General features: G+C 41.3%; 1 protein-coding gene across 1 annotated transcript in view; it reads left to right on the forward strand.

The window, feature by feature from the left end:
* Window positions 1-16,487, forward strand: part of LOC109507208 (plexin-A2-like) — a 98,968-nt gene that overhangs the window by 68,958 nt on the left and 13,523 nt on the right. Inside the window, exons 9-16 of the mRNA XM_019856469.1 lie at window positions 3,190-3,304; window positions 4,920-5,120; window positions 5,589-5,685; window positions 7,270-7,469; window positions 10,695-10,846; window positions 13,288-13,405; window positions 14,515-14,651; window positions 15,030-15,197. Of these exons, the coding sequence (XP_019712028.1) occupies window positions 3,190-3,304; window positions 4,920-5,120; window positions 5,589-5,685; window positions 7,270-7,469; window positions 10,695-10,846; window positions 13,288-13,405; window positions 14,515-14,651; window positions 15,030-15,197 (1,188 nt within the window). The remainder of the gene's footprint in view (window positions 1-3,189; window positions 3,305-4,919; window positions 5,121-5,588; window positions 5,686-7,269; window positions 7,470-10,694; window positions 10,847-13,287; window positions 13,406-14,514; window positions 14,652-15,029; window positions 15,198-16,487) is intronic.

Below are 16,487 nucleotides of genomic sequence, written 5' to 3' on the forward strand. Positions count from 1 at the left end.
ATTTATTTATTTATTTTTTCCGGAATTTTCAGAAAAGTCCACTTTCATCTCTGTTGTCGTCTCGAGGACACCACACGCTATAAGATTAAATAATAAACAATTAAAGATACTTGGTTATTTATATCACTTCATATAGAGGTCACACGTTAAAAAAAAATCTACGAACATGTTCAATTTCAGTATAATTGTATCCCACTTGAACAATTGACCTCGATCAAACCAGTGGTAGACCACAATAAAGTTTTCTGTGGCCATGATAATCAACATAAGTTTGACGATTTCTTCACATTACGTAAATTTGGCTGATTCAAAACCCATTTACAGAGGTGCCTTGACATACAAGTCCCAGTTTTTGGATATAAGAGCCATTGCTCAGACGATGTTTTGCTTTGACTTGCGAGCATTTTTTTTTTTTTTTGATAGAAGCACTGGTGTCAGTAAAACCAACTCACTTCATACAAACAATTATTTAATTAAAAAAATACCAGTTGATTGAAACTAAACAAAGTGTTCCATGTTGTAGATTCACATCACTCTTTAAACAATGGATATTTTAACACAAACAGCAACGCATGACATGGCAATGTAACAAAACTTATGGGTATATATTCTTTATCCTCCGCAAAAAAGTAATATTACTGCAACTTACTGAGTCACCTGTGGAACTCTTCTGTTTTCCTTTCCTTTCATTTCAATGGGGAAAGACAAGTTGAGATGTTTTGAGTTACAGAGCAAATTAAACTTGAAACTCAGGCTGCCACTGTATACCCTCTTGGGATTTGAACCAGCAGCCTAGTGCACGCAATTTACTGTTCGGTAAATTACCCTGAGCCATGAGCTCATAATGTCATCATTCGTTGAAACACAATAATGTTACTCCTGGAGGTTGCATTTGATTGATGAAAGTGTTCGTAGTGAAATTACCCCGCAGTGGCAGAGAGCACACCGCCGATGCTAAAGGGGTCTTTGACTGCGACATAAATACGGGAGTATACCCAATTAAGTCATTACAGGGAGCAGTGGGAAGCTCATCATACATTACACGGCCCTTCATTAGCGTGGCGGTGACCCCTGCAAACTCCCTGTGATGAATATTTTACGTCCAACGCCGCTCCTGACCTGCAGCATCATATCATTAATAATCCTGACGCCGCAGCACTCTGGCAGTTGCAGCCTATTAATACTTCACCTCCACACACAAAAAAACTACATGTCTCTCACTTCCTCCCGCACAGCATATTTCAAATTCTTCCATGGCCACACTACGCCCCCCCCACCACCCCCACCCAAGCCTCCCTCACCACCCCTAGGCAGCTAATGATGATACAATAAATAGATGGCACTACATTTATTGGCGTTTGTCTGTGGTGCTGCAGCATTGCAGTACTGATTGTGGTTTTATAGACCCCCCCAACCCCCCACAAGCTTTTATTATATTTCAAGGTCGAACTCAGCAAAGTGGGAGTCAAACCCCTCTCCCGAAATTGATGTCTCTTAAAAGCAAGCCGTATGGTCTGATCATGACGACGACAAGTGTTGACCGTGTTGTTTATGGTAACGTGAAGGTTTACAAAAATTGGGAGGCGAACGATCAAGGTCGTGGGTGAATATAGTCGACTTCCTTGAGCTATGGCTATTTTTGTTGTCAAGGTTATGGCCAAAGCTGTTGTCAAAGCTGGGACAGGAGGGAACCCATTACAGTAACGTTCTACATAGATGATGCAACAGTCAAAGAAATGTTTATTATACAAGGGGTCGAAAAAAAAGATGACAGCATTTGAAACATGATACAAGTTTAATTTGTTCCTTGACCGCATCGGTAATTTAAAACACTTGGATCTTAAATCATCTTACACATTAAAATGAATGGAAAAGCCTTTCATCAGCTCAACAGCAACCTCTGCATATGCATGATAACAATTCTGATCATTTGAATCATGTGTGTTGGAGAAGGTAAACATCGAAAACAAGCGGGACAGGGGCTCTCGAGTTTGTGACCCCTTGCATTAAAGGGTTAAAACACAGCCACATATGCTAATCATGGCCCATGTTAACATTAGCCTTAAACTAGCTGACCTAAGGCTAAGCTAAATAATATATACTGTAAATAAAAATAAATACCCAATATAACACATTAAATCTTTTCTTTCTTTGAAAGTGAAAAATCAATAGTTTGTCTTCTTTTTGGAATTGAACAAATCAGGCTCTGAAGTTACAGTTTCAACAGTTTGGATTATGCTGTACTACAAAAACACCAATGACATTTGTTATTTCCCAGGAAAGTCTTTTTAAATGTCATTCGAAGTTGCCTTTGTAGTGCAGTAGTTTATTTCCCCTTTATACAGCAACATATGTGTGAGGGATGCCGTTTCAAATGACTTAACTAGTTTGACGTTGCGCCTGAAGCATATCGCTAGCCGTGACATCCACTCGCCAGAGGCTGAGCTGTTGTGTGTTTGTTTACTTGTTAGAGTGTGAGCCAGTAACACTTCCCGTCTTGATACCCTTCTACCTTGTTCCGTACAGAAAATTCCGAATACAAACAATTGTATGTTTCACCTCTAATTATTGCTATTTGTGAGTTAATGTTTTGGGAATTTGTATTTTTTTTTTCATCCTGTGTGGTTTTACTTCTGAGAATTGCATGGTGGGCTTGATGCTCTTGTTCTCACATGCCAAAGATTTCACATCCCTGTTTTTTTACCCTACTTGCTACTGTGAAACAAACATTCTATCGAAATTAGATTTAAAAAAAATAATAAAAAAATGATTTGCTGCCTAACCGAGTTTCTTTCTCTTCCAGGCTTTTCACATTGGTTTGCACATTTTATCCAATTACCTTGTTAGTTTGCTTCAGAAATACATTTTCCCCCCTGCAAGCATAATAGCGAATTAAATTTCATGAGACCAATGTAAGCAAAAAAGCTCAGTTACAGCACAGCCAAGCCTTTGTTGTCTTGGCGGGAAGAAAACAGCCCTTTTTCTCCTCATTCTATTCCCCCGACAGCTGTGTATCGCCATCATCTGTCTGTCTGTTTGTTATCTTTAAACCTATGTATCCATCCATCCATCCATCCATCATTGTTAGCTCTTACTCAAATTTGTATTGCCTTCATGTATTACATGTATTTGATTTATTTTTTCTGTCATTTGCACAGCATGCACTAATGAGTCTACTTGATCCTGCAGGTGTCTGTCCTGTGTAAACAGCACATTTCGGTGCCACTGGTGTAAATATCGCAACATGTGCACCCATGACCCGAGCAGCTGTTCGTTCCTGGAGGGCAGAGTCAACGCCTCAGAGGTACAACACAAACTTGCTTGAATGGACTGAACGAAACTATACATACTGTATATTCACTAGTCAACGCCTTGACAGACAATAATATTCAGTTTGTCATGTAACTCAGCAACTTCATTTCTCGCTAGTAATAATCAAAATTAAAGCTGAAAGCAGCAAGGAATCGGCCGTCATGTGCCCGTTTTCATGGCGACCCCTCAATTGATCTTCAAACGTTGACTCCATGCTACACCCCCTGAATTTTTCCACGAGGAGCTCGTGATTGAATGCCGCAGGATCACATGTGAGATTACTCAGGCTATGTTCATAGTGCAGGGCAAAATGCCCAATTCAGATTTTTTGTTAAATCCCATCTCCTTACGTACTCATTCCCATCACAAAAATAAATGCGACTTCTGATGTGAACCCAATGCGCCCGTGGTGTGACACGCATGCGCATATAGCACAAGATTAAGTCACATGCACGCCAAAAAAAAAAAAAAAAAGATGTCACATGGCAGTGTTTACTGAAGTAAATATGGTCCCGTGGGTAGGGACTCATTTCACCATCTCATATTGCCAGAGTAGTGAGGCAAGAGGAGGTAGAAATATTTTGGTGAAATGAGGCAATGCTCCTCAATCTCCACATTTAATGGAGATATCTATGACAGATGATGTCACGTCACTGGAATAAATGAACCATCTGTGTGGCCAAATCACGACGATCACCACAAATGTCCACTTTATGCTTCATGGTTCAAATGGGATTACATAAAAGTCAGCACTGAGTGATGATGTATAGGTCGGATATGTACAGATGAGGGTTCACACTGCAGATGCGATATCCACAAATGGAAGAGGCCCACATGGGCAAAAACAAAATTGGAATTGAGCTACAGCGTCAACGGTGAAAATACAAACATTTTCCGCAGGATACATGTGCTTTCAAAAGTTTTTTTGAAAGCCACCAAATGGGCGACTAATTTGTTGCAATGATTAAACACGATTATTCCAAGGAAAATTTTTAGGGAATACAGATGTTTTGATTCCATATTAGATCTACTGTGATTATGTAGTTTATGTAGTGGCTCTCCAGATATAACCCCTAAACTGATACCACAGCGCATACATTTCACAAACACAACTGCTTGGATCTAAGCATGGCTTTAATATGCAGTAAAAACTTGCAAGCAGGACATGTATTATTGGGATTAGAGATGTCTTTGCTTCTGTAATCCCCGAGGGACATACTGAAGTGCGCATTAGTAGTACAGATGATGATGGGCAGACATCGAGATAGATGACAGTGACAGATTTTTAATATCTTGTGGAGAAACAGTTATGTAAACACTCCAGAAAAGATGCAGGCAGACCGGCAATTTATGGACACCATGGACGAAAATGCACCATCAAGTCAAACCACTTATTACAATCTGTTTCAATAAGAAACCAATTTTAGGTGATAAAGAATATCAGAGGAATTTGTGTCAGGTTAAATGCTTGGTTGGCCTGTTTAAAGAAGGTGCGTATCCCAAAAAGAGGGATAGATGCTTACTTTTCCGAACTAATTTGGTTGATTTTATATTTCCATGAATTCCACTCCTGCTTGTCAGATTTTTTTTCTTTCTTTATTATTCAGGACTGCCCCCAGCTTCTCCACTCCGGGCAAATCCTCATCCCGGCTGGCGAGGTGCGACCAATCACCCTGAGGGCCCGCAATCTCCCGCAGCCGCAGTCGGGTCAGCGCGGCTACGAGTGTGTGGTGAAGGTGCAGGGTGTCGGCCATCGCGTCACTGCGCTACGCTTCAACAGCACCAGCGTGCAGTGCCAGAACAGTTCGGTATGGCTTTTTATATTGTGGGTGACGTTTTACTATTAAATTTGGTTAATCCATTTTTTGACATTTTGTTTTCTTTAATCACCTTTTGACACATGGTGTATGCGCATATACGGTTTGCCGCTCCTAATGTCATTTAATTTAACCTTTCAACTCTTTTCTCCATTTTCTTTTGGAAGCAAATAAATGTTCCCGCTAATTTGCTGTGACCTCGTCTTTTAAAACTGGGGGTGTCAGAGCCACAAAACCAGAGCAATTGGCTACAGATGAATACGGGAGATGAGATGTCTTCTCTTTGTTGCTCGATTACAATGCAAGGCGTGTCGTCTGTGGCAATGCATGAAAAGGGCATCTTCTTCTGACGTGGATGATGACAGATGGTTAAAAAGCCACTCGTCTCACCGCTGCCCTTTCATCCTCTCTTCCGCCTTTCCGTCCTTTCTCCACTCACGACTGTTTACTGTTTTCCAGTACATGTACGAGGGCGTGAAGATCAGCGACCTGGCGGTGGAGCTCGCCATTGTGTGGAACGGCAATTTCATCATCGACAATCCCGAGAAGATTAAAGGTGTCTTTCTCAATCCGTCTATGCCAATAGCCTGGAGTGCGAGAGACTCATTCCACAATGCTGGGGATGGATGGGTCACTAAGGGCGTCTCAAGGCCCGCCCAAAGTGCTCGCAGGGAAAGTTCACAATCCCAATAAGCGCTTATCGAGTAGCGGGCAGTCATTAGTGTGTCACAAGGGGTGAAAGATGGAGCTGCAAATTTGTTTGCCTGGGCTGCCTCGCCATGATCGTAATCAAGGACAGACATAGTCACATAGTCATGAATTTCTGCTCTTAGAAAACTGCAACACAATCCAACACAACGTACATAAACTATAAAGCAACTACCGGTACTTGAAAAGCATAGCTTGTAAATGCTGAACAGTTCTGTTACGTTTTGGTCACCCCAATTTATAAAAAAAAAAAAATACTGATTAAATGAACAAACCGCAACACTAATTATTCAGTCAAGATGTAGCGGGTGAATATTGGACACAAATGTAAAACCTAAGGTCCCTATTTTCGAAGGCGGGCACCCGTGCGCTCTGTGTAAAAACAGGCGCATCTTCATTTTGGTTCAAGGGCAAGTCTAGTCTCACGACCACATTGCACCTTTCTGGGCATTATGGCAGATTGAGCTGCCATATCCCTGGTGTGTAAAACCGGGTGCTGAGACACATCTTGCAATTTTAGGCTCGTAAAAAGCAGGTGTAAATGGTATTGCAGGTGGTTTAACACAATTTTAAGGTTTTGTTTTGGCAGACAGATGTGGCGCTCCGCAAATGTGTGTGGTGGATATTACCACGTTTCATTCATAAATATGACAACCGTGTGGGATAATCCCTCTGAAATATTGTAGGAATCAGTCCACTGAACAAATTATTATCATTATGATCTTCAAAATATTTTAATAGCACCCCCATGAACGTGCGGCGTAACTACAAAATGTGGGGGGTTGGGGGTGTATACACACGTACGCATGCACCACAGAGGATACAAGCTGGTCTCGAATTACCCACGTAGCATGCATGTCTGACAATATCATCTGCAAGGGGAGATCTTGCAGTTTACCGGTGTAGGCACACTTTTCATGCAGCCCGCAGCGAGTGAATTTTTGCTTTTCACAGCACTCACTTTCACCACCCTCATTTTAACGGGAATAAGGGAGGCCGCTTCGATTGGACAGAAGTTGTCTGCTTCCATCCCACTTATGTTTAACTCTTAATAAATACGTAAACAACCAAACAACCTCGCAGATCAACCAACCACCTAACCGCTATTAACAAAGCATGTCCACGAATGTTATACCCTCAATTTTATCTGGTTTCTTTTGAGGCGATTTGATTTAAAATTGAAGGCATTTTCTACCACAAATTAGACAGTCACACAAGATCCACTGATTAGATTTAGACATTTCAGTGTGAACAGCCACTGCGCCACAGTAAACAAAAATGAATGTCTTCAATGGTCAGTAAATGTATCTTGTTTTCGGATTTTGATAAATTGCATGGGGGTATATTTTATCGTGTCGCGATTCTGGATCAGCCATTTTGCCAAATCACTCTGGAATAAATCAGCATATGTGGATTTGTGTCCCTCGCTCAGTGCACCTGTACAAGTGCAGCGCCCAGCGAGACAGCTGCGGCATGTGCCTGCGGGCAGAGAAGAAGTTCCAGTGCGGCTGGTGCAGCAACGAGGGCAGGTGCACCATGAAGCGTCACTGTCCGCCCATATCGCCGTACGCCAGCCGCTGGCTCGACCTCTCCGCCGCTAATGTCAAGTGCACCAACCCACGCATCACCGAGGTCTGTCTCTTTGAACTTTTGTCTGACTGGATTGTCTGTGAAGTAGTTTAATGAAGTGCTTTGTCATTGCCAAGTGAAAAGTTACAATCCGCTGAATAGTATCGTCAGTAATCGGCCACTATATCATGGTTCAGCGGTCACTGTCCCACTATATAATCTGTTAAACATAAAAGAAAATGTGTTGAATTATGTTTGGACTGTTTACGTGTTTAAAAACATCTATGTGAATTCAGCGTGTAGACTAAACTTTTTTTTGTTTGTTTTTTACATGATCACTTCATATCACGGATTGGCACCATTTGCATGTGGGTCTGGGATCTAACAATGCACAGTGGGATCACCGTATTCATATTTAGTATTCGGGCTCAAAACGTCAGGCAGTACAAAGACCCCCTTGAAATCGCTTTTTATCATCATCACCCTTCTGACAAGTTCATCGAATTCAATATTTTAGATATGAGCTTGATATGGTTGCAGTTAACTAAGCTCACTTCACAACAGGCAGCAAATTGGAAAAGAGGATTCTAGCTGTTTGGCAGCTTTACTATCAACATACTGTAAAACGAATAACGTCTATTTAAAAGAACCACATAGCTTTGCCTTCAGCCAGTGCTTCTCAGTTATTTTCTGTTACGTCCCTCCAGGAAGAACAAAACATTTGAAGAGGAAATATTGACATATTACAACAATGAAGAACTTTTTTTTGTGTCTGTAACAAAATATTTGCCTGAAATTCAAACAAATAGTGAAACTGAAAACATTTTTGAGGGCAAACTGAACTACTGTATATACTGACAAAGAAAATTTAATAACATTGAAAAATAAATACAAATAGCTCAGCAACGTTAGCTCCAACACAATATTTTTAAAACTCTTTAACCAACAAAATAAAAACGAATGAAACAATTCATTCATTTTTTTTTTTTTAATCAAAATGAGCAAATCAGGATTAATGGCTGTTGTGAGGACTTTTTGGAATGCACATTTATTCAAAGTGGGGCGATCACAAGGACTCACCAGTTGAGTTCTCCCCATCTGCGGTTTTCATCAAAAAGAGATGTGAATGCCAGAGCAAACCAATTTTTTCGGGATCTCAGAAGCTTTTGTGGGTGTGTGTGACTCAATGAAATGTGAATGCTAACACAGTAGGGGAAGACGCCTCACTCGGTAAACATCATTCTCCATAAAGATCACGTGTCATGAGCATATGCATTAGCATACTCATGATTAAATATTAAGAGCTGCTCGCATGATTGTCAGAGTTCGTTGGTGCCATGTGACGAATCATGACACCTGAAAGAAATTTTAATTAGGCTCTCGTCAAACAAAGGCCTGCCATAGTCTAGTGAAAATACTACATAGGTTTTAGTTGTCTACTTGCATCAGGGGCCAAGTGGAACTGTGCCCATCTCCAAAATCACATGCACTCTATTGAAAAATGTTCAAGTAGTCTTCATAGCAAATGGCTGAAGTCCAGTAAAACCTCACCAACGTGCAAATTGCAAACTCACCTACACGCTGTATAATGCAGTGGTCCCTGGACCGGTGGTTGGGAGCTTAGTCCTGAACTGCACAGATATTTTTTAAAAAGTGTAATATTTGTAGCTGTACTGTATATGTCCCAAAATGTACTGTAAATTATCACCCGGGCGGGGATGTTTGTCGACCCGATCAAGCAGTCTGTGAATTCACCTGTATGACACTTGGTTGAAATCGTGTTATTTACGAAACACTTGACAGATCTTGTGTCACAAACCGCAGTTCTTTTCACGCGAAGGTGGCAAGCGGGTCATGCGCCGAAGATGGTGCGGAGCTGGCACTTCAAAGAGCTGTGGGCCTTTGATGTACCACTTGTATTAATAGCATTTGCTAAGGAGGCATGGAAAAATGAAGCAAGTGCAGTGTTCCACTGGAAAGCACTGCTGTGACATTGCTACCAATCTGCTGTGCAGGCCCCCAAAAAGGTTGCAGCTGAAAGGGTTGACTTGAACATTGGAAAGGACTACATATTAATTTTATTAAAGAGGGGTATGTTTTGGAAAACTGAGTTTTTATAAATTGCATACAAATAGTTGGGTCTCTGGAATCTGGCAACACATCATTGGCCCTATTTTCATGCAGAGCCCAAGTCTTGCGCAAAATGCAGTATAACTGTGTGCATTTGCAGAGTTTTCTACCTTTTGGGATATTTCTAGACGTTGCGCAGGGAGAAATGGCTGAAATGGGGTGCAACGAGCAGACTCCCCCATTCCTCTTAAAATCATGGCAGTGGAAGCTCACCAGTGCTCGACACTGCATAAACAGAAATTGTGGTCAGAGAACTGAGACTGGCACATGGAAAGTGCATTTACAGTATAAACTGCAAGATCTCCCTTGCGGATTATGGAGTCAACCCAAAACAAGACAACAAATGTGTATCAGCATTTTTGGTAGCAACAAACTAATACTCCAGTCAGAGCATGTATCTAAATCTTACTGACAAAGATATTTTTACAGACATTGCAACTTAATGGACATATGAGAGGATGGATATGGATGTAATTCATCCAGGATAACTTTCTGTCAACCGTGTATGTCTTTAGTTCCTGCCCATTCCTACTGAACAGCCTTTACTGCTGCATGAGAAAGTAAACAATTGTGTATCAGCAGGTCAGATATTCTTTACCGTAGTGGTGATCAAGGCATTCGTTCCAAACCAAAAATTCTACCCTATCGTCCAAACACACAAATGTCTTCTTACTTGGTTGCTTTGCAATCCCCGCCATCGTTGTATGCTTACATTGCATCGGCTTCTTCTGATTTTGTGGAACAATTATCGCAGTTTTTGCGAATTTTCTGTTGCCACTTGGTGTCAAGGAAGTACAGTGAAGAGATACATCATGACTGTTCAGATTTTTGGCTGAGAGATACGTTTAGCCGGGGGTTGTAAGCGAAACTTCACCTCGTGTGTTTTTGCTTCGCTGAGTAGATATGAAAAAGCACAAGCTGACAAATGACGGAGGTCTCGTGAATGAATGACAACTGGTGTGTTCATGAGTTGCAAAGGCGACACTCATGCCTACTGTGAAATTATTGAAAGTGTTTTGAGATCGTATTTTGTGATAGGATTATGGTTTATTAACATGAAGAATTTTAAATGTTTTGGGGGAGGGTACATTAATTTGTATTAAGGCGCCTAGTAAATGTTTTAATTCAGGTAACATTGTCTCTGTTTTCCTTTGATAGGTGAGCCCAGTTTCTGGACCTCTAGAGGGCGGCACGTTAGTTACCATCCAGGGCTTGAATCTTGGGCTGTCCTTCTCCGAGCTGGAGGGAAATGTGCAGGTGGCGGGAGTGCAGTGCATCCCACAGGAGGAGGGCTACATCACTGCCGAACAGTAAGGGAGCTGCTTTTTGATCTGATCAGAAATCGGCCCTTGAATAGCATCAAGCGGAGGAAACCACTTTTGCTTCTAAAACAGAATTATCTTCATTAAGCTTTATGAAGAGAAATGTTGATAGCACTTCATTTGTAGATCGTTTTTTGCATAACTAGAAAAGCTCCCTGGAAAACAAAACCAAAAAACCAAAAATGGACTGCTCTCTGCAAATGGCCTGGGGCAGTAGTTTGGACACGCTTATTTTAAAGCTTGGTAATCAATTTGTGCATTTATGTTTTCCACGTGGGCTTGTTGGGACTGCCGTCAGAGGCGTGGCTAGTTCAGGCTATGGTGCAGTCAGAGCCAATGGGAAGAGACGGCATTTCTGCCGGCTGCTGTTTGGAGGCTGCCGGCTCAGCTGTAATTGAAATGCGCGGCATGTCACTGACTGGAGGGACAATCTGTTGGCCATGTGTTTCTCTTGCAGCCATGTAATGTGATTGGGCTCACACAGCGAGGCTTTATAATTTATATCCTTGTATTTAAAAAAAAAAAAAAAAAAAACATGCTCAAGGAAAAGATAAAGCTGACGATTCAATATGCGCTTTAAAGGAAGACAGCACTGATATAAGAGACATTATTTTCAACGCGTGGTCACTTATTTAATGGCGTATTCATGGCACATTTTATCTTATTGACCCGGCAGACAATATAGATTTATTGTGGTAACTCCTACGTTGTCATGACAACAGCAGGTAATAGTGGGCGACAATGGCGCTGCGGATGGGGGAGCGGAGTGGTGGTGCGGTTTGTCATTTGAGTTGTGGTGCTGTTTTCCATTAGGAAGAAAGATGGTCTCCTACATTGACCTGCAACTTTTATGAAAGCAGTCTCAATCAGAGCAGCCGACGGCCCCCTGGGAATGTGTTTATTCCTGGGGGGTTTTTGTGTGCATCCTCAGCCGCCAAATCTTATTCACTTTGGTTTGCCACAGTATTGTTTGGAATGGGAAACCGTGATGTGGCTTGGTGAGAGCAAGCCCGTTTGTAAATAATGTGACACACACTCAGTACGCTGTGTAAAGTCAACCGTGCCGCTTGCTGACATCAACCATCAACAAGCAGAACTGTGCCGTGAGGAAGAGTGTGAAATTACAATATTTTACTCTCAAAGTAAGGGCGCTGAAAACTGGTGTCAAGGATGGGTTCGAGTTTCCAGGTAGGTTTCAAATGAGGGTTTCAACCTAATCTGTGGTTAAGGTATCAAATTAGGGTTTCAAGATTGGTTTAGGGTTTCAAGACAGGGTTAGGATTTCAAATAGGGGTTTAAACCTCAATTAACTTAGGGGTTCAAACCTGAGATCAGGTTTCAAACAAGGTTTAGGCTTTAAAGACTGTCAATTTTGAAGAAGGATTTCAATACAAAATGGTAAACTAAAGTTTAAAACAGGATGAGTGTTTGGAGACAGGGTTAAGGTTTCAAAGTAAAGTTTCAAGGCAGGATTAGGTTTACAAGCCTCAGTTAAGGCTTCAAACAGAGGTTGGTGTTTCAAATTATGTTTATTGTGTTAGTTTCAAAACGAAATCGGCATTTCAAAGTCAAATTTGAAAAAGGATGACTGTCTCTTGCCAGGGTTAAGGTTTCAAAGTAAAGTTTCAAGCCACGGTTCCGGTTTCAAAGTTAGGGTTTCAAACCTATTTAGGGTTAATATTAGGGTTTCAAGCCTGGGTCAGCATTTCAAACTAGGGTTTCAAAGTTGGGTACCAAATGAAGGTTAAGGTATAAAGTTAAAGTTTTGAATTAGGGCTTCAAAACTGGGTTAATGTTTCAAATTAGGTTTTCAAGAATGTATTAGTTTGAAAGTCGGGCTTCAAAACAAAATTTGCATTTCAAAATAAAGTTTGAAAAAGGATTACTGCTTCAAGTCAGGGTTAGGGATTTAAAGTAAAATTTCAAGACAGGATTAGCATTTCAAGCCTGGGTTAATGTTTCAAATTAGAGCTCTCCAAACATAATTAGGGTTTCAAGTCTGACTCAGGATTTCAGGATTAGGATTCAAGACAGGGTAAATTTCAAAGTAAGGGTTCAAGACAAAACGTCTGTTTCAAAGTCGAGCTTCAAGCCAGGGTTAAAGTTTAGAGTTTCGTTTCAAATTTGTCTTTCCAGCTCGGATTAGGATTGGGAGAGGATTTTAAATTAGGATTTGCAGTGAGGGCTTCAACTTTAGGTTTCAAATTAGCGTTTCGAGCAGGGGATATGGTTTCAAACCAGGATTAGGGTGTTGAAAGTGGATTATGGTTTCAAGTCTGTTGCATGTGATTCTGATACCCTTCACACGCTGATTCTGATACCTTTAACACATTTAGACAATTGCAATGTGCACATCACTAACCAGATGGAATGTTGTTGCTTTCTGCCTGAGTTTTGTATATACCTTTAAATTATTTTCCATGTACCAGGATCGTGTGCAAGATGGTCGCCGCTCCTAAAGGAAGCGTGCCGGGCCCAGTCAAGCTTTGCGTGGGCGAATGCAGGCCGGAACTAAGCGCACAGTCCCAGCAGCTCTACTCTTTTGTGGTAATTCAATGTTCCATTTAATCCATTCAATCTGAAATTATCAAATGGAGAAACAGACAATAGAAGACTTGATTAAGGAGCTTTTGTTCATAAAGATCTTGCGCATTAGTCTGTGTGCTAATAATAATTATTTAATGGCTTTCTGAAGACATCGGAGGGCGGGGGAGGGGGGGTGGATCTTCATTGTTTTTGCTATCTGCCTATTTAACAGCAGACTGGTCTGTTATTGCAGTGATAACCTACCACTGTGTCACAGCACATTGGAGCATTGAGTGTTTCACTTAATTGCAACACTTTATTTATTTATTTGTTTGTTTATTTATTCATTTACAACAAAGAATTTAATTTCATTCATCTATCTATGCCAGCGATAGATAGATACAATAATATCTTTGTGTTCAATTTCACAGAGTCAGATTTCACACTAACTAAATTTGAGTACATTGAGAGCCTACGAGGTGTCACTTGGTTGAATTTGGGCTTTGTTATGAACATTTGAGGCACAAGCGAGCCTCAGCAATGCTGCCCCTTGTGAGAAGCAAAACGAGAACATTTGCAATGAGCTGCTGTAGGCCACAACTCACATCCACAGCTCACACGCAGGGTAGTCAGCCAAGCTGACTCCAGCTGCTGACATCACTTTCAACACACGGATACTACAGTAGTAGAGTAATGAATAGGGCTATAACGGGAAAAAAATCATTTGGAAAAGCTGGTTTTAATTAAAAAGATGAGTGCATCAAAGCAAACTAAATTGCTCTACTTTAAAATGTACCATCCTCAAATCGCGTCACAACCATATATCGAGCTGCTTATCGAATTTTTTTTAATCGAGAGAGGCACACACTTTATAAAACTAATCAATTTGATTGTTAAAATACAATTCCGTGCTATTTTTCTTGACTTAAAAACAAAATAATATGGATTTTTGGAGGGAGGGCTGGAATGGATGAATGGCACTTCAATAATTTGATGGGGGAAATTTGCTGTATGAATAAATTGAGTGACCAGGTTGGTCACAGAATGAATTGAACTCACAGGTTTGGTGGTGAGATGGGGCTTCAAAACCAGACATTTAACAAAATCTTTTGATTTTCGGTTCTCAACAGACCCCTTCATTGCTGGTGCTTACCCCGGACAGAGGGCCGGAATCTGGGGGTACCAAGGTCACTATTGTCGGAGAAAACCTGGGCGCTGGCAGCTCTGTCACTGTTTACTTTGGCAACCAAACATGCGAGCTGTACAGGTGCGCAAAGTATATGCTATACCTCTTTCTGTTTCTATTTTGTTTACAACAAACCTCAGCCAGAAAAAGTAACAGGAACAAAAAATACACATCGAGATGAGAATATGGTGGGTATTATCGTGCCTGTCTACTTCAAGTTAAAAACGCCTGACAGTGAGTCAAGAGGGTGAAGCGAGGGGCCATTAGCTCCGGCGCCGTCTAATTACATCGTTCCATCCCTAATGTGTCAGTAATAAGAAGTAGATGGGACAGGCTATAATGAATCCTATCCTCACACAAGTACCAGACTCATATCTGTGTTAACTGAAGAATTTGCCACTATCAAAGCTGGGGGGAGAAAAATAAAATCCTCCTTTTTGACCCCCCCGCCTCCAACAGGAGGACCACGTCGGAGATGGTTTGCTTTTCTGCTCCGTCAATGACCGGAGCAGGGCCGGTGCCAGTCGGTCTGAGGGTGGACCGAGCAAAGGTTCCTGGTAGTCTGTCCTTTGAGTACATACAAGACCCCACGGTGCAGCGCATTGAGCCCCTGTGGAGCATTGCAAGGTAACACTCACAAACACACCAGAACATAGCTGTCCGATTCAAAGTAAGGGGGGGGACACTTCTGATGGCCTATGGAAATCCATGTTTAAAATACAAACATCTTCAACGATGGTTTACAAACGTGCTCTTTACAGAACACAAAAAAAAGCTGACATGTCCACTGAAAACCTCTTAGGGCCACTTGACATGAAACGGTATGAAAATTTTATATCACAGTCATTGTGCCCAAAATGATCACCATTATATGTTCATGATGTAGCAATATGAAATTTAAACCAGGCCCTTTCGCAAATAGTGAAAAAGTAATTGACACCCACTAAATCTTATTTAATTATTGCTTATATTAATAGTTTCAACTGTAAATTTCCTACAAACTATGACTGTTTTTTTTTCCATTAACTTCCAAACCCAACATTACCCTTCAAAATAAATGATTTGATTTCCAAGACATGCACCATAAGTGTGCATTCTTCTTGTTAGTTACAGACGCTATTGCTGATAACATGTTGTGTCCCATGATACAAAAACGAGCCAGCAACAGAGCTGTATACGCTTAACGTTGCTAAATCTGATTGTCAGAATACTAACAAATGAAAAAAAAAAAAACTGGATTAGTAACCGTAAAAAATATATTAGCACAATTTGTTAATAACTGTTTCAACGATCTACGTGTCATCGATCTTGGATTATAAACGTAAATATTTTGCCAGGTGACCAAGTCAAGAACAAAAAAAAAAAAAGAAGGTGTAGTTGGACCTGTTGAAATGCCAATTGCCGTCACTGTTATAACGAACAATGTCACCAACCTTGGATTATGAACAGAATGTTTTCATCAGATCACTGACAGCCACGAAGAAAAAGTGGAAATGGGGTTGACTGAGATTACCAATGGCGGTTGCTTTGTTTCAAACTACTGTACTAAAAGTCAACAAGCTTGGATTATACATCCATCCATCCATTTTATCCTCACACGTGTCGCGGAGGGTGCTGGGGTCTATCCCAGCTGTCTTCGGGCAGTAGGCGGGGGACACCCTGATCCGGTTGCCAGCCAATCGCAGGGCACACAGAGATGAACAACCATCCGCACTCACACTCACACCAAGGGACAATTTTGAGTGTTCAATCAGCCTCCTATGCATGTTTTTGGAATGTGGGAGGAAACCGGAGTACCCGGAGAAAACCCACGCAGGCACGGGGAGAATATGCAAACTCCACACAGGAAGGCCGCAGCTGGAATCGAACTCGGTACCTCCGCACTGTGAGGTTGACGTGCTAACCACCCGGCCACAC

The sequence above is a fragment of the Hippocampus comes genome, unplaced genomic scaffold (genome assembly GCF_001891065.2).
Source record: "Hippocampus comes isolate QL1 unplaced genomic scaffold, H_comes_QL1_v1.1 scaffold17, whole genome shotgun sequence".
Lineage (NCBI taxonomy): Eukaryota > Metazoa > Chordata > Actinopteri > Syngnathiformes > Syngnathidae > Hippocampus > Hippocampus comes.